The 26,587-nt window shown below is 38.6% G+C and overlaps 1 protein-coding gene across 1 annotated transcript in view; it reads left to right on the top strand.

Moving 5' to 3' along the window:
• The window catches only part of LOC113051544 (immunoglobulin superfamily DCC subclass member 3-like), a 68,755-nt gene that overhangs the window by 11,101 nt on the left and 31,067 nt on the right, over window positions 1–26,587 (top strand). Inside the window, exon 2 of the mRNA XM_026215393.1 lies at window positions 786–1,091. Within this exon, the coding sequence (XP_026071178.1) occupies window positions 786–1,091 (306 nt within the window). The remainder of the gene's footprint in view (window positions 1–785; window positions 1,092–26,587) is intronic.

Below are 26,587 nucleotides of genomic sequence, written 5' to 3'. Positions count from 1 at the left end.
ATATTCTATGCAACAAACTATTTTTTTCGCAGTTTTTTAGATTTAGATGATCCTGATATGTGCTCCTCATCACAATTGTAAACATGATGACTTTCTTCTTTTGTGAGGGGGTTTGGGTGCACAGCATCTTTGTTTCCTGACGGAACATTAAAGAACGCGTCACACACGTCTTATGGAAATCTTGTATAATTCAACCGATCTGATGATGACTACGAAACTCTTGAAGTGTTTCCAATTTTGTGTGCCATATGCATCAGACATTTTGCCAATGGTCTGTGGGCATGACGTCTGAGACTACCGGTGGCCTGGCAACCGATTCGGCCCGCTGCCCTGTTTTTTGTTTTGTTTTTGTTTTTTAATATATATATCACAAATTAATTATATTAAATCACTTTAATGTTTAAACTGACAAGACTTAAAATGGGTGAGAATAATAAACCTTCTTGAGGAAGCAGCACAGGACCATTCATTCAGATAGTGGATAATAGTTTTAAGGGGGGCTGAGACAACAGATAGGTTGGATAAAGCCCATTTTAATTATTTTATTTTGATTTATTTTTTATGTGATGGCCGTACTAAAAAAATAGGGTTGAGAATCTTCAGGGAAAGAATTCACCGAAATATTAAGCAGCGCAATACAGCATTTGATTCCTTTGGTTTAAGTTGCATTAAATTGTAAAACTCTGAGCAAAGTACTCTGAGTAAAGCCTTTAATTTTTATCATCTCTACAGTGCAGTTTTTAATCTTTGTGTATTTTTTGTGTTTGTATGTTTTTATCTACTAGGTATGGCGTGTGGGGGTGAGCTGTCATTCACCCTGGAGCCCAGTGACATTATTGCTGTTCAGGAACAACCTCTGATGCTGCACTGTCAGGTGGAGGGGATCCCGCCCATCACCATACAGTGGAGGCGCAACGGAGCTCTGATTGTACAGGACCAAAACTATGTCATGTTTGCAAATGGCTCGCTTCTGATTGGTCATTTCCAGAAGACCAAGTCTGACGGCTCGTCTGATGAGGGAGACTATGAGTGCATAGCCCAAAATTTCTTTGGGTTGGTCTTGAGCCGCAAAGCCAGAGTTCAGGCTGCTAGTAAGTAGCATTTCAGTTTGTTTTAATTTTGAGATAAAACCTTGCTAAATTCACACTCCACTTATCCCACCTGTTCATTTTTTCAAAGGCTTTTAACGGAAAATTGAATGGCTTTTACAGCTAATTATATTGCATTACATTACATTATATATTTCTCTTTAATGTTTTATTAAACAGAACTTGCTTACATAACAACACTTAATATAATAATAATTGTAATAACATCATAATAAATAAACAAAAAACAAAAAAATTAACTTGCAGCTTTTTCTGTAAATCAAAAATTAGATGGTGATAACATTACCATCTTAAGACTTTCCATCAAGGAAAGCCCAAGGACAAAATGTTATTATATTACATGACAATGTATTATATTATGTTAGTATACATTTGTTGTGTTGGTGTAAAAAACATTTCAAGTACATTATTGTTGTCGTTGTTTCACCCTTGGATGAGTCTCCGCCTGAAATGGGCCACCCCAGTGAAAAATGTCTAGATGCGCCACTGTTAGATTGTCCTGAGAAGCTAAAGTGAGTTTGGTAGAAGCCTCTGCCAGCTCATTTGGAGCGCGCTTTGGGTCTTTCACTGAGCGCACCGTGTTCGAGCACGGCATGTTGTAGACTCAGGCTACATTAACTTTGGATGAACTGAACATGAGGGACACAGGGGGCTGGGACAGGCCATTTGATATATGGACAATGGGCTCCTTCTGTTTCTGAAGATAAATTGGCTTGTAGGATCCAGCCTTCCTTTTGTGCGCTGCTGTGGCGCTCCCGGTCGTGCTTGTGCTGTGATTTATATTACTAAATCGCTGGCTCTTCTATTGAACTTAACTGTTAAACCCGGCCATGCTGTGCACTTTTCTGCACCGCTTTTGTCGGAGTCACAATAATCTGGAGTGCTGTTGTTTGCCCACTTGCTGGTCGCAGGCACCAAGGCTAAATTTGCCTTTCTAGCTGTCCATACCCACCGTGGCCCCGTATGAATCGGGCCTTGTTTCTGTCCAGTGCTGAAACTTTGTTACAGTATTGTGCTTATGATTGGATTTTCATAAACTCAGCATGTGTTTATGGCAACTAAAGATGGCTTATTATCATTTGTCCGCTCTCATGCCGTCCAAAATGTGTTTGATCTTTTCATACAGATGCTGGCTAAATATAAAGGGCATAAGAAGAAAGAAAACAGAGAAGGGCCTTATGGAGAGTTCTTTATGTTCTCTTTAGCGGTTAGCAGGAGGTAGCTGAGTCTCGGTTGTGCTTGTAAATAGTAGCCAAGGGGAGAGCGGAGTTGGTCATTAAATGGATGTCAGACAAGTGTTCATTTGAAAGCACATGGCGGAGTTAATGTGAAACTTTGATTTTGTGATTAGTGTGAGGAATTCAGGGTCTCTTGCTGTTATTATATGGTGCTTCAGAGAGAATAAGCTCTTAGCAATCAGGTCCTTTCCCATCAACTTCACACGATCAGGACTTTTAGTAACCTATTACCTTTCACTCATGAGAGATTTTTTTCTATGCTAAATAATTTTTTCACTACTTTGTTTTATCATTATATATATATATATATATATATATATATATATATATATATATATATATATATATATATATTATTTATTTATTTATTTATTTATTTATTTATTTATTTATTTATTTATTTATTTATACCTTTATAAATATTTATATTTCTGTAAATAATAACATAAATAAAATATATAAAATAAACACATCCAGTATATAAATAATGTATATAATATAAAGTAAGTGAATATATGTCTCTATTTTTCTGCTTTTCTACCAAGTCAGTTTCATATATTTATAGAGTTAATTTTTTATGTAAATGTATTTATAAGTATATTTTTATAATACATTTTATTATAACAGAAAGTAGCAGTGAATATATTTATTTATCTTCTATTTTATGATAACACAAAGTAGTACTGGATATTTTTCTTGGAGAAATACTTCCTGGATTTCTCCCAGGTCAGTTTCATATTTAATATAAACATTTCTTTATCATTGGTTATGTTATATGAAATAATAATTTAGTAATGTTCAAAGCTTAGTAATTGCCAGCTTGTGAACAAAATGGACACATGAATCCATGGCATACATGGTCTGAATGAACAGTTTGTAGAGATGTTTAGTTCCATGTGTAATGCAGTGTGGTCAGTGATGACATGCCTAATTTAATATCTTTTTATTGACCACATCACGTGTGCAATTGATTCTGCCTTCATAGAGCAAAACAGTGTCTGCAGACATGTAGCTCTGTGGCTGTATTGTTTAACACAGAGAGACATCTCTGCCCGCGGTCTTGTCACACACACACATGGGCGGCCCATGCTGTGCCATATCTGAACACAGCAGTCCATTTGTTGGCCTTGCAGTGAGGTGTGAGTGTGATGTGAAGATCGTTGACTTATGAGTGCACACACACACGGTGAAGTGAGACTGACACACTGCTGTGTTGTGGTACATACTCTGGCTCCGCTCCCAGTGGAGTGGGCCAGTGGTTACTGGCTGGCCTCTGAAGTTACACTGCCTCTGCCACGCCACAGGGAACAATCAGCTCGGCTCGTTGGACAGGGGAACCTTTAAACACACGCTCTCTGGGTTGTGATCAGTAAAGGTCAACTCATACTTTTTAGCACCTTTTTCGATTTCTCATCAGGGCCAGAAAGGAGTATATGTGATTTCTGCGTAAATTATGGGTGACCAATAATTTACCACAGATAGAGGATTTATCTTTTTTCTGCCCGAAACTGTTTATTTGAGCAGTTTGTGCTGGTGCCACAGAAATGTAACGCTCAACAAATGTGTAGAGTTGTGATGTAACGGAAGTAGATGAAGATCTTTTCTTCCACATTATGGTGAACATCTAAGTGAAATGAATTACCTAAAAAGTAAAAACTAAAAAAGGTTAATGCTTTGTTCAGTCCATTGGTTTTTGATTGAATGAAGACATATTAACATTAATTTGAGGTTAATTGTAAGAAAGTGCTGGAGTTTAAGTGGATTAAATGATTGGAGATGTCTGCCATCATAGAGGAAAAAAAACTCACTGGTAGTTTCACTGGAAGATCAACATTGAAAAATATGACTGGATGAATTGTTCACAATACGGTCAATACATTTAGAACATAGATGGGATGATTTAAATTTCCTGCTGATTTTCTTGTCACTTTGTCTCTGACCTGCACAATATAGTGTACAAATCATATACACAGCGTTCAGATTATTTTGAAAAATATGATGACTTTATCATGGTACATGGCCAAAAACCACTGTGTCATGTGCAAAAGAAAATTGTATTTTTTTTGTTTGTATTATTATTTTGTATATCATTCACAGACCCTGAGAAAGTATATCTTTAGAGTTAGGTAAGTGGTATATACCATATAACAGCACTCAATGCTGTCTGTTCATTCCTTTCATCTTCAAACCCCATTAATACAACTAGTGCTCTTAGCACAGCCTCCAGTAATAATAGTCTGGGTGCACAGCACACTTCCCGTTTGTCAGCTTGTGTGTAATGGAGGACTCAGCTTTGGTTCATATTGATCAGAGCTGTAGGATCACGACTGATATGAAGGTCACTGAGAGCTTGAGCATTGTCAGTGGGCTCCATCTTAATGAAGCATGTGACCACTCTTTGTGTCTTTGTACATTTTCTTTTTATTTTCTGACCTGTGAAAAATAATTAAGTGATGTTACAGGTGAGAGGGAGTGTGTGTGCTTGGATTCAAAGGGAATGATGAGTGTCTATAGCATCAGGGTACCAGTGCTCAGGGCATGGCCTCTTTATCCATGAATCTTTAGAAGTGTACCGGAGAAAGAAAGAACAAGCTTAATGGCCAACTGGAGTCTCACTCTCCTATCTACAGGGCAACTCTCACACAGCTGAAATGACGTTCTTCTCATTTTACATCAGAACATGTGCGTGAGCAGACTTCCCTCAGGTCTTCAACTACAATCAATTAAATGCTAATAGTTCCTACAGATGTCCTGCTGGAGATAGAGTTTGATCTTCAAATCATTACATGGGTTTTTTACAGACTGCCTTGGGTTTCGTATTATGACATGAGGCAAAATCCATAGTCTAATCTTACTTCTGTCATTTCCTTTTGTTGTTAAGTTGTTCTCAATCACTTTTAATCTTGCTTGCTCTGTGTATGTGTGGTAGTTTGTACACATATAGCAGACTAATAAGCGCATAGGGTAATCCTATTTCAGTAGATCATGTTGAGACTCAGTACATCTTCAACACTTTTTGTGTTTTTGTTCTTTGTTTTAGATTGCGGTCAAGTGCGTGCGGTCATAAAAAATGGGAGGCACGTGGTAAGTTATCTCAGAGCCTCCGCGCACACTCTCTGATGACGATTTTTACGTCACGCGCACCATAGCGGACACTAGCGGACTCGCGGATGCAGAAAGTATAACGGAGGCTTAATGCATCAGTTCATTTGAACTTTACTCCAATTATATGAACTTACCTGTTTTGAATACTTTATATTTATCGTGTTTGTTTATGTCCAATATTAGTGTTAAACTGTTGGACTTAAAATGAAATCTACTATTGATTTTTACCATTGACTCATTTTGCAGAACATTTAGACTTATAATTTCCGTGCACAGATGCGGGAAATTTGTCACAGGATGCACGATATGACCGTTGCGTCCGACAATATATGAACGAGCTGTTTTAAATACAGTATTTTTATATTTAACATTAGTTTATTAGTATTTATGAAAGTAGATTTTCTCAATTATTGGTGATTCCATAGGCCAGTGGTTCCCAACCTTTTTCAACTCGCGGCCCACACAACCAAACAAATATATGTTGGCGTGGCCCACTGCAAAAAAAATAACCCCGCTATTGTTGGTTTAATAACTTAGTACTCCGAAGTTAGATTGTTAACTGTCTTTATTGAATGAACTGGCAATGAACAGAAAATAACTGATGTTGTTCTGTAGCATATGCAGCAAAAATATATAAGATAAATTGGCGGTTTATTCTCAAACCAATCAGCGAGCTCGAATAGTGGAAGAATAGTTACAGTTTAATATTTAATACTTAAACAATATAATATTTTTTTCTTATTTAATAATATATGTGACCAATCACGGAAAGTAGGCCACAAGTCGGTTCTGGGGCATTTTGAGTTATTCACAGATTCTGAAAGTGTAGTCTCCAAGCTTTCCAACGATGTGTAACACATGGAAATCTGATAATATTTGGAGAAGTTGTGGCCATTTGAAGGTAGGCACTCAAAAAAGCTCAAAAAGCAGAAATAGCCTCTGAAGATTGTGCAGTTCTCACTGCTGCGAGTGACAATGGAGCTCATTTACATCTCATTTAGATAAGCCATACCCCCTGCATAGCAACGACAGACACAACGGGAAAAATCTGACCACATACTATTAATAATAAAGGAGAATGTGCATTGTTAATGTCAGTAATTTATCTTTTTTGACTTTTAATAAAAATTATAAGAGGCTGAAATATGTTTTATCTTTTTATAAAAAATCTTTAATCTTTCAAATGTGGCCATCATTTTTAATGTTATTATTTTAATGTTTATGTAAACAAAAAGTACATATTGATGCTAATTTTATTTGTTATTTGCTGGTTTTCTACATGAATCCGGCCCCAGCCTCTAAACATCTTCATGTCTCCACTTAATATTCACTTTATCAGTAAGATAAACAGTATTTTCCGGACTATAAGTCACAGTTTTTTTTTTTATAGTTTGGCTGGTCCTGCGACTTATAGTCAGGTGTGACTTATTTATCAACATTAATTTCACATGAACCAAGAGAAATGAAACGGAAGAAATGAACTAAGAGAAAACATGCTCTATGCTGCTCATTGCTCCTGTAGTCTACACTGAAAACAATAGAGCGCCCCCTCGCGGCTGTAGACGGTAATGTTTTCTCTTGGTGTTTGGTTCTAAATAAATGCGACTTATAGTCTGGTGCGACTTATATATGTTTTTTTCCTCGTCATGACGTATTTTTGGACTGATGCGACTTATACTCAGGTGTGACTTATAGTCCGAAAAATGCGGTACATTATTCACTACCTCACATTGACATACTGAAAGTGTCAACCTGTTTGCACATTTGCCTCTTGTACATTCCTGTGTATCTTCATATTTAAGACTACAGTATAATGCACATTTGCACATTGTCTCTTGTACATCCCTGGGTATCTTAATATTTAAGACTACAGTGTACTTTCATGCACATTATTTTCCATTCTATATTTAATTCTACAGTATACTTTTTTACATTTTATTCTAATATTTTTATTGTTTAGATTTATTTCATAAATGCATTGCTATATTTATGTATATTTTCATCTGTGTTGTATTCTTTAATAATTGCACTGTCCATGGAGCGGACCTGACTCACATTTCACTGCTGGTTATATATGCTCTATATAATGGTGTATGTGACAAATTACAATCTTGAATCTTAAATAGTAATTGGCAGCCCACCTGCAATATCATCGCGACTGTGACGAGTGGGGCGGGACCGAGAGGCGTGGGAACAGAGCGAGGCTGGTGGAGTGATTGGAAATGAGCGACACCTGCTCCACTCACCGGTCTCGCGTCCCACTCATAATTCAAATTCTGTTACATTGCCACTATGATGAGCTGAACTGTTTCCTACAGATTAAGAAAGCTGCTTTTTTGCAACAGACTTTTTTTTGTTTTCTTTTTTTCAGTAGAATAATTCAGTGAGTTCATTTAAAAAAAAAGAGTTTGTCAGATGGTTTCAGATCGATAAATGTGTGTCTTTTTGTGTGATTCATAAAATATGGCTCATAAGAATAATTTGTTCCAATGTATGTTTGTTATTGAGTACTGGCAGTGAAGACTGTGCTATTTAACAGCATGTCTTGGCATTTTTTCTTCACGGTACTGTCTTTTTATCTCATCACATTAAATTCAGACTACATGCTTGGTTGAAATATGATCTCTTTCACTGTTGTGCTGCACATTGAATAGCAGCGCATGAAACGCTGATTGTTCTCATGGTGTGTTTTAGGCACAACCTCATTTCCATGTCAGAGATGGCAAGGAGGGAGAGAGGTGATACGGGATGGAAAGGAAGATATTTAATGTGACTGAGTGTAATGTATATTACAAAAACTTGCTAAAGTCTTTTCAAATTTACTATTTGAAAAGACTTTCTCCCTCTCTCACTGAGACGTTTACAGTAGAAATTAGATAAATTTACCTGGTTCTTTGCTACCAAGGGGCTTAATGACACCACAGGCAGGTTGTTTGTGTAGCCAGCACATTGAGTCTAATAAAAAGAGGGAGATGTGTAATGTCCAACCACCAGTCAGGCCGCTTTAGCATACAAGAGGCTTTCCACCCATTACAGAGCTCTTTCATTCTTTTAGACCCCACCAGTGTTGCCCAGGCTGCTAGGAGAGCCCTTTCTCCTGCTAAGTGAGGTGACATAGATCTGCTCCTTGGTGCTCGAACTGATCAAAGGCCTCCTTTTTTTTGCCTTTGTGTCTTTTCTGGTTTTGTGCACATTTTTCGAGACACCGGTGCAATCCGCACTTCTGGGTAATTTCAGCCCACTGGCGTGAGGAGAGAATGCTGCCATCGCGAAAAAGGGTGTGATTAGCGAGGATCTTTACAATCCCCCTCATATAAAGACCCCTTCCAGCCCCAAAATGGTCACTCTTTCCATAAATTACGCTTCTTCTATTTGCTTGTCGACCGTCTCTGTGGGCACACAGTCGGGTGCTGAGCTCCCGTCGCTGCCTTCAATCACACTGCCCTTTCACGAAACACTTATTTTTGTAAATGCTTCGTCTTTGATGGCTTCACTGCCTCTTTTTCTCCATCTCCTCCTTTTTCTCGTTCTTTATTTCTCCTTTTTGCTTGTGGATCCTCATTAGCCGGGCCTCAGGAAGCTTTTCATACTTTGAATGAATCATGGAAACGGTACAGTGGATCGTGATGCACAGTTTATTCCTGCTTCCTGCCCTCCTCTTGAGCCTGTCACCAAGCAACTGATCATAAAAGCCCGGGCTCATTACCAAACAGTTCTCCGGGATCAATCAGAATGCATGCCTTTGTTCCCCTTCTTCAGCATCAGTTGTTAAAGAGTTTAAGCTTTGTTAAGTATTAAAGGTGACATATTATGAAAATCTGACTTTTCCAGGTTTTAAGTGCTATAATCTGGTCCCCTGTGAATCTACCAACCAAGGAAACATGAAAAAGATTAACCCAGTAACTTGTTGTTTTGGTAAGCCTTTTTCTGCAAGCGTCTGAAAAACGAACGCATCTGATTTTGATCCCCCAGTGATATTTGAAAAGGGATGTCATTATAATATCACTGCCTCTTAATATGTAGTTTTATACCCAGGGCGCCGTCATTTTGATTACGGAAGCGAAAACGGTGTACCAGCTCTAATGCCGTGGCAAAAGTTTTAGCAAAGCATGCTAACTGTTCTTTCTTTGGCTGCACAGATGAGAACAAAACACTATTTAGAGTCCCTGTCTCACAGAGTAGACAAGCAGTGGATTTATTGATTTAATTACAGATCTAAAATAAACATGAGATTTATTTCCCAGCTGCTTACCTTCTCAGACATAACCGGCTGTTTTTGTACCTTATGTTTTTAACGTAAACTTGTGTGTGAATGTGAACTTCGTTTAGTACTTTAGTACTTTCTGTCAGTGTGCTTCGGATGTTTGCGCTCAGAAAACTGAAGTTTAAACTAATATGGTTTAAAACTCGTGATTTCAGCACATTAAGCATGATAATCAGAACTAAAACTGGAAAAAGGGGGTGGGGAGCAGCAGCTCATTTGCATTTAAAGAGAGAGGCATGAAAAACAGCATCTTTCTGCTTCCACTCAAAATAGGCATTTTCAAAATAATATAATAAATGATGAGCTGAAACTTCACAGACACATTCTGGGGACACCTGAGAAATGTAAAAAAACGGCATAATATGTTTCCTTTTAATACATTTTTTCTCACCATTTAATTCAGCCTTTTTTGGATGTAATTGACCTTCAACTCTGGAGGGGATTTTCTTGAATTAAGCTGGCAAAGCTAAACTTAAAGAAGAAAAAAGGCCATGGATGACTGAAGAGGAAACTGCAAATAAACACCAAACGGATCTTCACATAGATAGTTCCCTTATCATAGACACACTTTATGATAAGACATAAGTTGCCCGGGGTACAGTAACCTCGACAGATGAATGTGAGAGTGATAAAAAGGCAGATTGTAAAGAGCATTGGAGAATGAACAAGAAGCAGGAAGCTCCAATAAAAACTCTTTTTGCTGTCATTATTATGAGCTGCCCTTCAGATATTTCCAATTCGATTTGACATTTTTGCTGGCCATCGTGTGTCAACAGCTAATCCTGGGTGTTGAATGAGAGCTGTTTTGTTGGTCAGACCGGAGGGGAGGACGTGTTGACACACAGCCATCAAAGCAGAGGCGATTCTATGGCCGTCGTGCAGGGTAATGGGGGAGGGGGCCCGCTCTTTCTCTGAATTTCGCCCCTTCCTCTCTCTCCCTCTACACTGGCTTCCTCTCCATCACTCAACAATCCATGTCCTTCCTCTTTGTCCAGTAACCAAGCTCCTCCCTCCCAACCCCGCAGTCCCACAAGCCCCCTTCTTTCCTGTTCAGAAGCCCAACCGCACCCCACTGACATGGAGCCCAATGACACATGCTTTCAGGTCAGAACTGCCTTACAATGGGGCATGGAGAAGAAGGGAGAAAGAGGAAAAGCGCTTGAGAGGAAGAGAGCCCTAATTAAGAGAGAAAGAGAGAGAGAAGGATGGTGGGTAATTCACAGGACCAAATTAGAGACACTTAAACCTATTGCTTTTTGTGTGTGGTGTGGTTTGAGTGTTCTGATGAATATTACTGAAATCAGAATTTGTTCACATTTTTAGTGGTGGATTTTTCCCACACACACACACACACAGTGATGTCAAATGTGAATTTTAAGCAGCATTATTCCTCTCTTCAGTGTCACATGATCCTTCAGAAATCCTTCTAATATGCTGATTTGTTGCTCAAGAAACAATTCTTATTATTATCAATGTTGAAAAAAGTTGTGCTGCTTAATGCCTTTGTGGAAATTTCAATAATGCTTTTATTTATTCCTTGATAAATAGAAAATACAAAATGACAGCCTTTAATTGAAATGTAAATTTTTGATCAAATGTTTGCTTCTTGTTGAATTTAAGTATTAGTTTATTTTGTTTCTTTTTTTATCTTCCCCCCAATTTTTGAGCAGTATTGCAGGTTGAAAACGGACCCCACATATTATTTAGGGACCAACATATAACAGAAACTTAGTATGAACATTTTTTGTTTGTTTTTTTTTATTTTTTGGACTTTTTTTCTATCCTGGCAACTGCATTAATACACATTTACAATCACTTACAGCACCTTAGCAACCAAAATTGCAACATCCTGACAGCACCCCCACCCACAATTTGTTTATTTTTGTACAAACTAAGGATGTTAGGCAAGGCAAGGCTTTATTTATATAGCACATTTCGTACACAATGTTAATTCAAAATGCTTAAAATAAAAATTAAAAGTTAAATAATCATGAAGAAGAATTTATAACAAAAATAAAAACAAGCAATTTTAAAACATTTAAAAAATAATTTAAAACAGTTAAGAATAGAAAATGAATTTACATAAAATACAGTGAATATGTAAAATACAGTGCAATCGGTTTGGACATCACACAGTGCTCATTCAATAAATGCACAGCTAAACAGTTGAGTTTTGAGTCTAGATTTAAATGTGACTAGTGTTTTAGCACATCTGATCTCTTCTGGAAGCTGATTCCAACTGTGGGCAGCATAGTAACTAAAGGCGGACTCCCCTTGTTTTGTTTGAACACTTGGTATTTCTAACTGACTCGATGTAGCCGCATATTCCATGTTACATTTGTGGGTTACAAATGTAAAAATTAAATATCAAGCATGGAAAAACTTATATTGATCAGTAGGTTGAATTCTGGGAGGATATGTATTTTTTCAGTGCATGTGGTTTTTGTTTTACATTAGTTTCTTTGTGGGATGAGCAGAGCACTTAAATACAGGAAAGGGGAGATATGGAAGAGTGGGGCAGAGATTGATTGAATAAGAGAGAGCTAAAGAACTAAAATAAGAGTCGATATAGAATGAGATGTGTTCAGGGACCCTGTAGCATCTGCCATTATGAGATGAGCCATCAGGAAATTCAACACCTTGCTCTTCTCACCTTCTCTTGAGAAAGTGTTTTAACAGTTATTTGTATGTGCCACTATAAATAAAAAGACACATGAGAATGGATCATGTGGACCATCATTTTTGCAATCTTGTAGCAGATGTATCTCGCATGAGTCTCGAGGGCAGCTTGAGTGTTTTCTCTCGCTTGAGGGTTCAAGGGTTTCTATCAGTACTGGCTTCTTTGAACCTCAAAATAGATATTAATACTATGGCAAGTGCAGTGGTTGTACTTGACTGTTTTTTGGTGTTCATGAACAGACCACAGAAAAGAAAAAATGTTTTAAAAACTGTTTTTACATTAACTTTGTTGACTTTATTATTCAGTCACATTTGACTGACTTGGATCACTTTTTTTGATGTGCATTTTGGAATGTATTTGGTACTGTAAATATGTTTCCATTGTAGTGTATAAGCATGTCTTACTGACTAAAACAATATTCCATCTCAGGTGAGTGAATATGTTTTTAGGCAAACTTTGGGATTATCTTTGCATCTTGGTGTTTCCATTCAACATTTTTATGAAATATCCAAAAACTGGCATAAAAATACATAAATGTAAACCTAAATTTTTGTTCCTATCAGAAAAAAGTGCAAAATTTTTACTTTTAGAGGAGCAGTGTGTTACTTTTATAGGGACATCAAGGCTTGAATGGGTTGAGAGTGGAGTGGAGAGATGGCTTGCAGCCAGAAAAGGAAGTGTACCCAGTCTGAAATTCACACACTCTTAAAACTGGTAGAGGGGAGAGCAGAAGCAGTTGTCACGTAAACATAAACCATCCTCACATGTATCATTCATGTCTGTCTGTCACTCTGTACTTATTACGTTCTGTCTCATTCTCTTTCCATTTTCTCCCGTGGTTTCTACCTCTTTCATGACTCTTACCTCAAAGTGTTACCACATTCCTGTTTCCTACCTTTATTCTGGGCCTTTTAACAAATCTGTCATTCTAGCGGTGAGTCAGATGGCATGCTGATGATAAATGGTGGTCTGAAGCAGGAAAGAAAAACAGCTATCATTCACACAGCAAACTTATTTCTTCACAGCTTTGAGTGTTTACTATTCTGCCATTCACTGATAATAGCCCTATTTTATCTAAACTCCTCTGATGATAAGGTTAAGCACAACATTAGAATCTGTCAAGATTGCTTGGAAATCAGTCGTATAATATGCAGTTTCTTGAATCAGAACTATTTTTGTAGAACTAGTAATGGCCTTCACCTTGACCATAGGCTCCACTCATCTGGCTTCAGGTCCACTTTAAGATTCAGAGCCATTGTTAAGAGGACTTTTCCACTTAACAGAAGGGGGCTTCATTTGGAGGCTCTGCAAGGGGCAGGGGTTGTAAATGAATTCTGTCCGGATGTCTCTGGACCACCCCTGCTTTTTCCCAAACAAGCAAGTGAAAAGAGGTCCTGTGATCACTCCTTTCTTGGTTTCAGAGTGTGGGCTTTAGGGCTCATTGAGAGAATTCCTCAGTAATGGAGGTTAAAGGCAAGGCTGGAAGGTCGAGGAAAAGGTCAGAGATCCCTGTGAGGAAGGACAACTTTTCCACACTGGGGGCACCTCCTGAAACGGTGTGTACAGTATACGCATGTTTAAGGAAGAGAGACTCTTTTTAAACGAGACTGAACAAGAATATTTAAGAAGAAGAATGTAATTATACGGTGATAATTAGGAGCATTATAATATATTATAATAATTAGGAGTTTTTTATATTTATTCTTTTACGTCACTCATGCTCTCACTGCATTTAATTTATTTAAAATAGTAAAAAAAAGAGAGATGGATGTCGACTAATCTAAAGATAAAAAAGCCCTGAAAGCTCGCCTAAGATGAATGAACTGCTGATCATAGCGTTATATGGATTGCCATTTTGAAATAAATTTAGTAAATTTAATGTGAACAGCCCCTAACACGTGTTTGAAACCCGCACCAACACAGACTTACTTTATTTTTTATTGTATCCTTACTTCAGCCGCTACGGGTCATCATACCAGAATCATGCAATGAGCAAGTCTGTGTTTATTACACACTTAATAATATCACATCAGTTTGTACTTTTAGAATCGCCGAATCTGCTGCGGTCGTTCCATCACATCTGCAGCAGAGACCTGAACCAGGAATTTGGTCACCAGATCACACAGTAACCAGTTAAACCGTAACACCGGAGAGCGCCAGGATGTTTTCCTCTGAGGTGCTCGTGCATCACAGTCGTGCAGCCATGGTACACCATATCGGTTTTTCAAAGGGAACAAATGGCCATTTTATTTGGCCTCTTTTTGAAGTATTCCCATACTTTTGATAACAGTAGTCTCTGTTTTTGTGATAGAATGCAACTTTCTCCATTCCCAGTATGCCATTGCGCGAGATGTAAACAGTGTGACGCATCGACGCATTTCACGCACGTCAACGTATTTTTGTAGTCGATGTCATTGATGACATCGACGTGTCGTTGCAGCACTACTCACCATTCATGTTTGTCTGCCCGTGTGTTCATGTGCTATGGAGTGTGTGCCAGCTCTCTGTGCCAACTCCTCCCAGAAGTCCTCTTCCCTCTATATCCACTGCCCTGTCACCGCGCTTCACTGCACTTAACAGCACCTTTACAGCCAGCTAGTCCTGTTAAACACACTTTACAGGCCCCAAGCCATCCACCAGTAAAAACCTCCCTCCCTGAGCCATCCGTCAATAAAAACACCCCCTTCCTGTCTGCCCCCATTCGGCAGACATCTTGTTGGAAGATTGGCAGAAAAGCGTGGGAGCTCGCGAGGAAGAGCAGGATGAAGAACAAACAAAGGAAGGGTTCAATGAGGCACTGTGGCCTGTCACATCTTACTAATCTTCTCCGATATCTCTCTTGTCTCGCTGTCGTTCTCTCTGGGGATTCTAGATGGGATTGTTGTGGGCTGCTTTGGACTTCAAAGAAACGTCCATCTCTCTTGTTTGTAATTCAGTAAAGCATTTTAGTTAAATCTTGATGTTTCCCAAGTGGTTTGATAGGGCAGAGTTCATTTAAAGACCTATAATGTCACTTGAGCAGTTTCTTTTCTTTGCGATAGATGTAAAAAATATGATATGACGTTTTAGTTATGTCACAGCTATGAATGATGATTTGCTATGTGCTAGTTGGTTGCCATGACTTGCTCCTTGCAGTCATGATTAAATAATTGTTCTGCTTGTTTGACAGTTGTATTTTAAGGTAGTAACTTTCTCATGGTAGTTTTTGATTTCAAACAATTCTGTGTAGTGCAGGATTGGTCATCAGTGTTTTTGTTCCATATCCTTGAAAGAAAAATGTTGTCATGTTTAGGAGTCAACTAGCATATAGATTATCAAAGCTAACATACTTTATTTTGAGAAATGCCTTGTTTTGTCAATACAGTGTCAATATCAACTCAATGGTAACATGTTGATGATGATGACAGAGCTTTCATTATTGGGTGAATTATCCCTTTAATAGCCCCAAAAGTTTTGATGTCATTTTTCAGTCTTTTTAATGGCTTTGCAGTCACTCACCATACAGTTTGTCATTTCTCAGACAGGCCTGTCCTTCGAGTTAGGTTGTTTTTGTGTTGATGACCAGGTTTCTATTCTGCATCGATTGACTGACTGAATTACTCACCTGTCTCCGGCCTCCCTTTGTCATTACTCACTCCACATAGTGACCATTTTTCCCCTCTGCCTCATCTCTTTTTTTTGTGCCTCCCCTCCCCCTGTCTTTTTCTGCATTTACTCCGTAATGCCAGGGTTATAGGTCACAGTAGGATGGCTAGGGGGAGGCGTCAGCCGGGGAACAGTGACCTCTGTGTGTGCACTGGGGCAGAATACCTCTCCCTGTTTTCATCCTTTTCTCCGACACCTCTCAACTCTTCACTCTTCCATTCCCTGTGCTGCCCATCCCCTCCTCTCCCACAGGGTCCTCGGGGCCAGTGACATTGACCTTGGCTTTAAATGAATTAAGTAGGTTGAACAATGACACAGGACCGAGCTTTTCCCCCTGACATCAGCATCGGCGTTCTACAATCAGTGAAAGACCACAGCCATTCTAACACGCTCTCACACCCTGAGAAAGGCTTTGATTTGTCATGCTGTCATAAGAGATCTGTTTCAGTGGTGTAATGTTTATCCAAGCCGCTTCAACACTTGGCTGGCACAAATAAATCCCTTTTCACGCACAAAGCATTTGCTTGCTTGGCAGCGCTGGTGGCGTAACACCCTGACTCTCAGTCAAGATAACATCACGGTCCTCTTTGAATCACTGGGAATTGTTCTTGTTTTACAGTTTCATTAAGAGTATTAATCCATGGCAGATTGCGTTATCTCTGTGTCTTATGTATACGTTACACACCGATCTGTTTAAGTACTGTGTACAGATAATTCATAGAGTTGAACATCAGCTGTTATTTGGAAAGAGAGAAAAAAAAACAGGCAAATGTTGGAGTGCTGTTTTTTTTCTTTGATTCTTTGTCATATAGGGACATGCACATGAAATAGATGGGGTTAAAAGGTAGTCAGCCTGTTGTATTTGGGGCAGACCATCTGGGGCCTAGATGAAATTCCACAGGAACCAATTAGATGAAGTCTGGATGGAATGCTGTCAAGTCATTCTGAAAAAAAAAAGGCTACTCTGTCATGTTTGCTGTCTCAACTAGACATTCACAAGCAAACTTGTGCTCCAGACATGGAAGTTCTGTTTCAAACCCTAGTTTGAGTTGCACAACTAGACAAAATTTTAGACATTAAAAAGAGTTTTCCAGACTAAATTAGTTTCAACAATATTCCGACGCAGCAATGCATGTGTTAAGTGACCCCAGAATGTACTGCAACAAACTCAGTTCAAGATTTCAGAAGTCATGGGAAATTATTTAAAATATATAATACAGCACTGAAAAGTATTGACAGAAAATTTAGCGGTTACTCAGAATGATCCTTCAGAAATAATACAATTTGCTGATTTGATGCTCAAGAAACATTTATTATTATAACAGTTGAAAACAGTTGCTTTGCTTAATTGTTGAATAAAGTCATTATTTTTCTTTTCTTTAATCACGAAAAGTATTTTCATAGCTTAATAACTATATGGTTGAACCACTGATGTCACATGGACTATTTTATCGATGTCTTTAATATCTTTCTGAGCCTTGAACTAGGTAGTTGCATTGCTTTATGCAGGGTCAGAATGGGTCAGCTTTAGGATTTCATAAAAAATATCTTAATTTGTGTTCAGAAAATGAACTAAGGTCATTCAGCTTTGGGACAATATGAGGGTGAGATATTAATGACAGAATTTTCGTTAGTTGAACTATCTACTAATTTTAAAATAATACGCTTTTTCCCTCTTATGTTTGGCACCACTTGCTGTGTAGTGGATATATTAGTGTACAGTTTCATGGTAACGCGTTACACATTATGATGCTCAGCAGATTTGAGAACTTAAAGGGGGGGGGTGAAATGCTCGTTTTCACTCAATATCCTGTTAATCTTGAGTACCTATAGAGTAGTACTGCATCCTTCATAACTCCAAAAAGTCTTTAGTTTTATTATATTTATAAGAGAAAGATAGTCTGTACTGTTTTTTCCCGGAAAAACACGAGTGGCTGGAGGCGTGACGTGTGGGCGGAGCTAAAGAATCACGAGCGTCAGTAAGCTTTTGCGTTGAGAGCGTTTGGAAGCTGTGACATTACCTTGAGGAAAAACTATCATCCAAAACAAACCATGGCTAACAGTCAGATTCAGCGTATATTTATGATCCAGAATCAGATCCAGAGGCTGAAATTGAACGGGAGCAGCAGCAGCAACGACTACAGCAGGACGTCTCTGGTATGTATTGAAACTGTATATATTTGCTTAGCGGTTTTGGAAAATGACTAAGTTCCACTTTATGTCGTATTTTTTTTTTTTAAGGTGTACATGTGGAAAGTGCAGTTTGATGAAAACATCGCATGTTGTTTACTTGATGTGCTTATGCGCCATTGCTAAGTTAACAACACAGAGATATTTGAAGCAGTTTTACTCACCGCCTGCGGTTCCAACACACGATCGTGACCCTTTTTCGTTGGGACTGCATTATCCTTAAGAAATAAACGATATGAAAATCCGGCATCAAACTTGGCCTTGTTTGTAAAACAAGCATCTTTGAAATGACACAACTTCGTCGATGCTCTGTAAAAATAAACTCCATCCACTGGTCCCTTAATGCTGTTTTTTTTCGGGGGGGGGGGGGGGGGTAATCTGTGCAGGGTTGTCTTGCCCTGGCAACCAAAAACACGCTTCTTTTGTGACATTTCGCTCTCGCTCTGATCAGTGAATGTCTGTGCTCTCAGCGCTGTGCTATACGGGAGCGCGCGCTCTTCCGGCAGACGTGCCCTCAGGACCCATATAAGGAAATTCCGCTCCATCTAACGTCACACAGACCCATACTCGAAAAAAACTTTCCGAAACTTGTGACAAACCGGAAGGAGTAATTTTGGAACAAAAATACTCCTTCAAACGTACAACTTAATTTTTGAAACTTTGTCCATGTTTAGCATGGGAATCCAACTCTTTAACAGTGTAAAAAACTCAGTATGCATGAAATAGCATTTCACCCCCCCCCCCAATGTAAAACGTTTTTGAAAATTAATATTCTGCATCTCCTCTAAAATGAGTATTGTTTAGTATTATTTTGTGCTATTTAATTACAGATCAGATGAATGGTATCACCTCACTCAATGTTATGCAAAGGTACAATTAGGAAAAGCAAGGTTATTTCTATAACACATTTTGTACACAGTGGTAATTCAATAGGGGAAATGTTTCCTCAGCATGTTAGAGATTAATATCTTTGCACTTCTAACCTTTTACCACTCTCGGTTGCTTGGAAACATCGGGGGAGATGTATAACTTGGGAGATTTACATTTAAGGGAGGGCTCAATATTGCTTGTATACTTCCAAAAGCACTGAACAGGAGATGATAGGCACATGATAGAACTGCATCAAATATTATTTTGTTTGTTTCAAGAAAAATGTGCAATGCAGGAAAAACTGTGAGGATGTTACTAGCTCATAAACATCCATGAAATTAAAAAAAAGACCCATCAGTAATCACTTAGAAACACTCTCATTAATGTCACTGCGTTTCAAGTGGGATGTGGTTTTGTTTGGGTTCAGTGACAGTTTAGGTACAGAAGGATATCATGAGCTCAGAGGGAGTCACTCTCAGTAACAGACCCTCACACAAGCCGCTAGATTTGTAATTACACACTGAGCCGGTTACCGTTTTCAGCTACTTAACAAGCAAATTGACCTCCGATTTGAAGTGACCTGCAGAGAGAAATTACACCTGTTAGTCCAAAGCACTATAATCAATGAGCAGCACAATATGTAAAACATCTATTTTGATGTTTTGAAAATGTAAAACAAAATACTAAAATCCATCACAGACAGCTAGAAAGACAGAAAGATGGATGCAAAGACATGGACTGACAGATGGCTAGACAGACAAATGTATCCATCTATATGAATGTCTGTCCATCCGTCTGTCAGCCCATGTCTATCTGTCATTCTGTCTGTCAGTTAGTCAACCCACTGAATTTAGCTTAAGATAGCAATCCTAAATTGGCACGATGTGACACATTTCCAGCAACAAGCTATTTGTCTGTTTTAAAAAGATTTGATGATTAATGTAAAGTTCTGGTTAGTTTTTGATCAGTGAAATAAAAAGAGAAAGAAAGAAACTAAACAACTGACAAAAGGCCATATTACTCGTCACGTCTTGTATTGATTGGGAAAATGCAGTTATCCAAAATGCAGTCTCTGAAAACACATCATACATTATGCCATTTCGTTTTTCTTTTTCTTTTTGCTAAATATATTTAAATGTTTTCAATATTTTTCTGTAAGATGGCTAATATACTATTATGTATTTATATAAATATCTCTTGATCATTTATTTTATTTTCACAAGCAGCTTTTGTACTGTATTCTTAATATACATGATGTGTTATTATGTTTGACTGATTCTTTGTCTTTGCACTTCATTGTTTTCTATGATTGATCGTAGGTTGTGATGATTGATTCTTTGTCCGTGGCAGTGGAATGGTCCATAGATTGATGCCGTGAGCGGAGGCATTAATGCTGTGGGTCTGGGATCATAATTCTAGTTCTCAGCCCCGACTGCTTTGTGATTTGTCAGAAGCGAGGCGGACAGTACCAGGGTCGGCTTAGCTGCACACTGGGTTAGTGTGCGTGTGTATTTGCATGAATTCATATGGATTAGAGCATGTGCTGTAGGAGTGGGGCCTGTGCATCAGAGGGACCTGCACATCAACCCTGAGGTGATTTCCCTAGTGACTGTAGTCAGCTGGCAGTTTGGGGGCCTTTATGGAGAAAAAGAGGAATATAAAAGGAAAAGAGAGAGGAACGGGCACCCAACTGCCAGCTGTCTTCGTAGGGTAGGATGATGGAAGATCTGATGTGGGAGAAAGAAGAATGAAGAGGGGGGCATAGTGGGATGTCCCCATGGCCACCTTAACTTTCCATTTTCCTCACACCCACACACTCACTCTGATGCACACCGTTCTATCACTTGCTTTGTCAACCCAGATGGGCACGAGAAAGTGGTGTGTGTTAGAGAGAGTTTGACACAATAGGGTCCCACTCCAATCCACGCTGTTTTGTCATCCATCATGACATGTTTTGCTGAATTCAATCTTTTTCATTAATGTGCCAGATTTTTTTTTTTTGTGGGGTGGTTGATGTGATTCACGGTATGAGTGTGTTTGCGCTCCAGTTTTTGTGGCTTATGATTTGTTTCGTTTTTTTGCCATCATTTATTGAGATGCAAAGGAGTTTGTGAATGTCCATCCATCTTGTTTTGTATGATTGATGGGATAGCGTTCCTCTTGCGGTAATTGTGCTCATAGTGACAAACTCTGACATCGTCTGTTGTTGAGCTTCAGCCAGTGGCTGAATTGTAAGGTACCTCACTTCATCTATTCTCCCTGTTTCCAGTCAGTGTTAAAAGTATCCGGGCTTGCCGCATACACTCTCATGCCATTGCCTTGCCCTAGATTGTGATTAATGGTCGCAATTCAGCCAGAAAAATTCCCTTGAGTGGATGCCAGTTGGCTTATGCAGAGAAGAGGGGAGAAGAAACTCATTACTGTTGTCAGTTCAGCTGACAGAGCAGGCAAGGCTTTGTGTGTGTGTGTGTGTGTGGGTGTGTGTGTGTGGGTATGCGTGGATGTTGTGCATACGTGAGTCCCTAGATGTGTTTACTGGTATGAAGGGAACCCCGAGACCTGAGACAAAAACACATTTCTGCAATTGCTCTCGAGACAGCTTCGTATTCTAGCTTTTAATGAATAACTAGGCCACATCAGTCATATGGCTTTTGGAGCTATGCATGTACACATGCTTCTCTGAAGTTCCTGTCTGGGATGTTTTCTTTCATATTTAGAGAAGATGGGTTCGTTTTTGTGTTGCTTTGCCAAATGAAATTTGACCTTTTAACATCCTTAAGGTCAATTTAGGTAAGAGCATTTAAAGTTAATTACCTCTAGTCAGCCTTTGAATGTGTTTGATTAGATTTGTTGATCATCATAATGCTGTAATTGCTCATATGTCTTTTAAGTAGGGACTCTTTGTAACCATACAAAGATTCACAGAAAGAGCTAAATGTGAAGCCAGACACAAGACAAATAGATCAGGAAGAGCAGTGAATGGAAGTGAATAGAGTTTCATGGATCTCAGCATACACTTACAGTACACGTTTATTGTCCTTGAACCCTTGTGTCTCTGTCTGTCCCTTTCTTTTCTGATTTTTTTTCCCCTCTCGTATAAGCTGGCTGTTGTTGAGCTGTTTGCATTATTCCAGCTAAGACTTGAGTCTTTTTGTTTTTCCTTTTGATGACACAACCATATTATATATTTATTTTTAATCCAGGTATGACACTCAAGACATGGAAATATATAAAAATATAAGTTGTATTCCAGTCCTTTTATCACGGTACTTTGTGAACAAAATAGAGCACAGGTGAAAGAGCTGGTTTAGGTATGAGGTTTGGCTAGAATTGGTGCAAGTGAGTTAGCTGAGGTTTTGTTTGCTCGTTCCTTAGGTAAGAAACCAGAATGCGAAAGTATTGGATTCTAGTTGATGTAGACTTGTTCTCTTTATGTGGAGAGCCAGACAACAGACAGGGCGCGTGAATCATGGCTGATAGGTCAGCCAGACTGTTGCCCATAGCATGGACCGGCAGCAGTGCTGTGAATGTGATTCTTTCAACCACGGGAAGCTGAAGGAGAGAGCTACGCACAGACAGTTTTTACAGATTGAATAAAAGTCAAGCAGCAGCATTTTGCATCACTAAGCTGTCCGTTGACAGATATTGAAAACTTTTTTTGTTTTTAAATGAGTTGGTCAATGGGGTGTTGATGGCAGAGAACAGGTATGGTTGATGATCAGTGATTTGAGTTTGCGGGTGGGTGAACAAAAGCTGCAGAGTATTTGAATTGTGGATTTAATTCAAGAGAATTAAAAGGAAGGCAATGCATTTGAAAGAACATGAGCATGTGTTTGAATTATACAATGTGATATTCTTGGCAAACACCTCCCACAATCCTGTCTTGACGGTTATGACATGTACTGTATCTGTATGATAACTCTGCAATGTTTACTGTTTGTTCCCTTGACTGGTATGAATATGGATGTGGGCTTTGAACAGTCTAAGATGAAGAATAAATTGTCTGATTGAAGCACGTCGTTCAAACTACCATTAATATAGTCAGCAGGTCCTCTTCAACTCAGCTACAGTTCTCCCATCTTCATCTGTCACTATACTACATTTGCTAGTTAAACATACTTTCAACATTTAATTTCACGGAGGCTACAGATCATTCAGTTGAATAATTGCTTGTTTTCCAGTGTGCGTTTTTGTTACCCACTTTACTTTTCTTAATCTTTCCACTCTTTACTTCTATCTTATATGATATATATTTAGGTTACTCCATAGGGGAAAAATGCCCCGTGATTTCTTCCAGTATTAGCTTTTTCAATTCAGATTCTTTATAATTTCGCAGTTGAAACAAATGGCAGATTTGTTTTATGATTTCATGCTGTTTCATGCTATTAAGACTGTATAGAAAACTGAATTGCAATAAACTACAGATTAACTGTTTGAATATTTTGTCTATTGTCGCAAAAATCACATAAATGAACATATATCAATACATAGAGACTGCAGTTCAAAAAATACAGTTCCATTTGTTAACATCAGTTAGCTATATTAGTTAACATTAACAATGACAAATACTCCCAAAGCATTTATTAATCATAGTTAATATTGATTCCAACATCTACCAATGCATTATTAAAATCTGAAAACTTATCAATTACTGTTATTTGATGGACCTGCTAACATGGACTAACAACAAACAGTTTTATTAGCTAATGTTAAAAAAAAAGGAACAAATACTGTAACAAATGCATTGCTCATTGTTAATGTTAGTTAATGCATTAAATAGTTAACAAATAAAACCTTATTTTAAAGTGTTACTTTTACAATTAAAGTTCTGTTGTAATCCTAATCCATCGAATTATACCTTTACGTCTTTATTTTTTCATCTAACCCTCCAAGGACTGAATTATACCCCCTTCATTTCTTGCTATCTTGATTATTTTTGGAAAAAATATAATACACTACTTTTTCTTTGCATTAGCATTACACAACTCTTGGCTTGCTTCAGCAGATTGTTTGGCTGACAGATGGTGGGGAGTGTGAATATTAGTGAATAAACGGCTACATGCTGACTAGTGAGAGAAGTCTGACCTCCCCTATCCATCCACACTTCTGCTGGCAGAGATGCATGGCTCTCGTTTCGTCCTTGTCCTGTCCCAACAGCCCTATCCGAAGACCCTTGGGACACACAGCATGCTGAATGTTGTCCGTTTGTGGTTGTTCAGGGCTAAATTCTTAGATTTGTGTGGGCCACTCATTGCAGACGCACATATTAATGCCATCTGGCTTTTTACTGATAAAAAATATGTGCCAAAAACACAACTCTTGCCCAGTGCAGCATGTTTGTCGGTACTCCGGTTTAAAGCACCTTGTTTTAAGACCAAAAACAAGCTGAATTGCAGCCAATTTAAGTTGTGAGTGTATATGTCCATGTGTGAGAACGAGAGAGTTAGAAAAAGGGGTCTCAACAGTTGCTACTAATGAGGGGGAAGTAACGGAGTCTATGCTAGAGTGAATTGTGATGCCAAATGTCCGTCCACTTTGTTATTCAAAACTGAGCCTGTTTAGCCCTGGCAAGTTTCAGCCCTTTCATTTCTGCTCTGACAAACCTAAGCGTGGTGAAACGGACAGAGGAAGAAAGAAAAGACAGAGAGCGCTAGAGAGAAAGTAATGACCATTCCATTTTAATTTAAATGCTGTTTCACTCCTAGCTGTCACTGCATTTTCGATATTTCACAATCCGCCCAAGACACAAAGCCATTGCTCTTTTTGCCTCAGGAGTTTCTCAGTCGTGGTTTTGTCAGGTCAGTACAGTAGACCCGATTGATCGAAGGATTAAGCTACAGCATGTAATCTCCGCTCATATGAACCTCGGAAGGAGTGAGAAAAGAGCCACTTAAGTCATGAAACGCTCGGTTGCTCTGAATGCTGATGATGCTGTTAATTGGGATATGGGGCAAGGGATACGTGCTAATGGTGCATTATATGATGTCTGCGACAACACTCAGGCCTCGAAACGATTTCCCGTTGATTATCTGAACTGGCGAGTGATTGACAAAGCTATTTTAAGACACATTAGTTACGATTATATGTAGCTATTGGAATGAATTACAGGTGTGATTGGCCACTGAGGTGAGAGAGTAACAGTTATGATTATGCACAGGTGACTGTAGCGGGGACGACAGTCTGAAGTGTGTCCTTTTGAGATTTCCAAGGCCTTCGCCTCATTGCATATCCTTTGGGGAATGTGTGGATTTTTTATTTTAATTTTTTTCTCCAGGTTAAGGTCTTCTTTAGTTTATCTGCCATATTCCCGCTTTCTTCCCTTCCCCCCAACCTCTCATTATTCATTCTCCCTCCATTTCTCCCTCTCTTGTCTTTCTTTCCCTCTCTGTTGCTCTCCCTCTTGGGAGATTGTGTAGTGTTTGAGCATGTTGAGGGAGGGCGTCTCTTCATCACCTTCCTCCCTCCCCCACTTTCCTTCTCTTTCTGCCTCCTCTTCTGATCTCTCTTTCTCTCCCTGTTTCTCTCTGGACAGCGGACAGCCCATTAAATCTGTACAGTGGTGTGAAGAAGATGATGTGAAATTACTGTCTGATGAGAGCGTGAAAGGCCTGATTGCTCCTCAGCATCAGGAGAGAGGCTGGTGCAAAGTCTCTGATGAGAGGGTCATTTCACTGGGATCCTCAGAGTGAGGAGGCAGTAGGGACAACATTAGGTTCTTTTAAGTGTAGCAATCCTATCGACCAATCGAAAAGGAGCTCAGGCAGTGAAGCGATGCGAGAAAGAGGAGGCTTTTTCTCCCGTAGATTAGAAAGCTGATGGACAAAGACCGTTATATTGCATTTAGGTTCAACTAATATGGGGTTTTCAGTGGGTTTTAACCAATTGCTTTCTTATTTCACTATTAACCATTATCGGACAAGCCACTGTATAAATCAAGCAAGTGACCCAGTAGACATGACATATTGCCATTGCTGACAAAAACATGGTTCACATATGTCTTTTGTGATCATCATACAGGCGCACTGTTTGATCTTGCTGCTATTGAAATGTAATGCTGTATTATTACTTGAATTGCATCATCTTTACAGACAAAATGGTCCCACACTGCACAGCATGCTTTATTTTTTACACTCTCAATTGTTACTTGTGTATGCTGTGTAGTTTGCTGTACAAGATTTTTTTAAAGCACATTTTTTAACCAATGCTGCACATTTTTTGTGAAATAGAAATATATTTTGGCAAATAACAAAAATAAAAGTACATTTTAAAACAGATCCCAAATCAAAAAGTAATATCCAAAAATAAAAGAAATATCTTCAAATAAAAAATAAACAAAGGTTTTGCCTATGCTCTTTCCTAGCTTGAATTTATTATTATTATTATTATTATTATTATTATTATTATTATTATTATTATTATTATTATTATCACATGTTAGGTTAAGGGTTATTTTTATTTCATTTTTTGTAAGAAAGATCAGAATGTC

Source organism: Carassius auratus, chromosome 32 (genome assembly GCF_003368295.1).
Source record: "Carassius auratus strain Wakin chromosome 32, ASM336829v1, whole genome shotgun sequence".
Classification (NCBI taxonomy): domain Eukaryota; kingdom Metazoa; phylum Chordata; class Actinopteri; order Cypriniformes; family Cyprinidae; genus Carassius; species Carassius auratus.
Note: the sequence above shows the minus strand (reverse complement) of the source record. Positions and strands in the feature narration are given on the sequence as shown.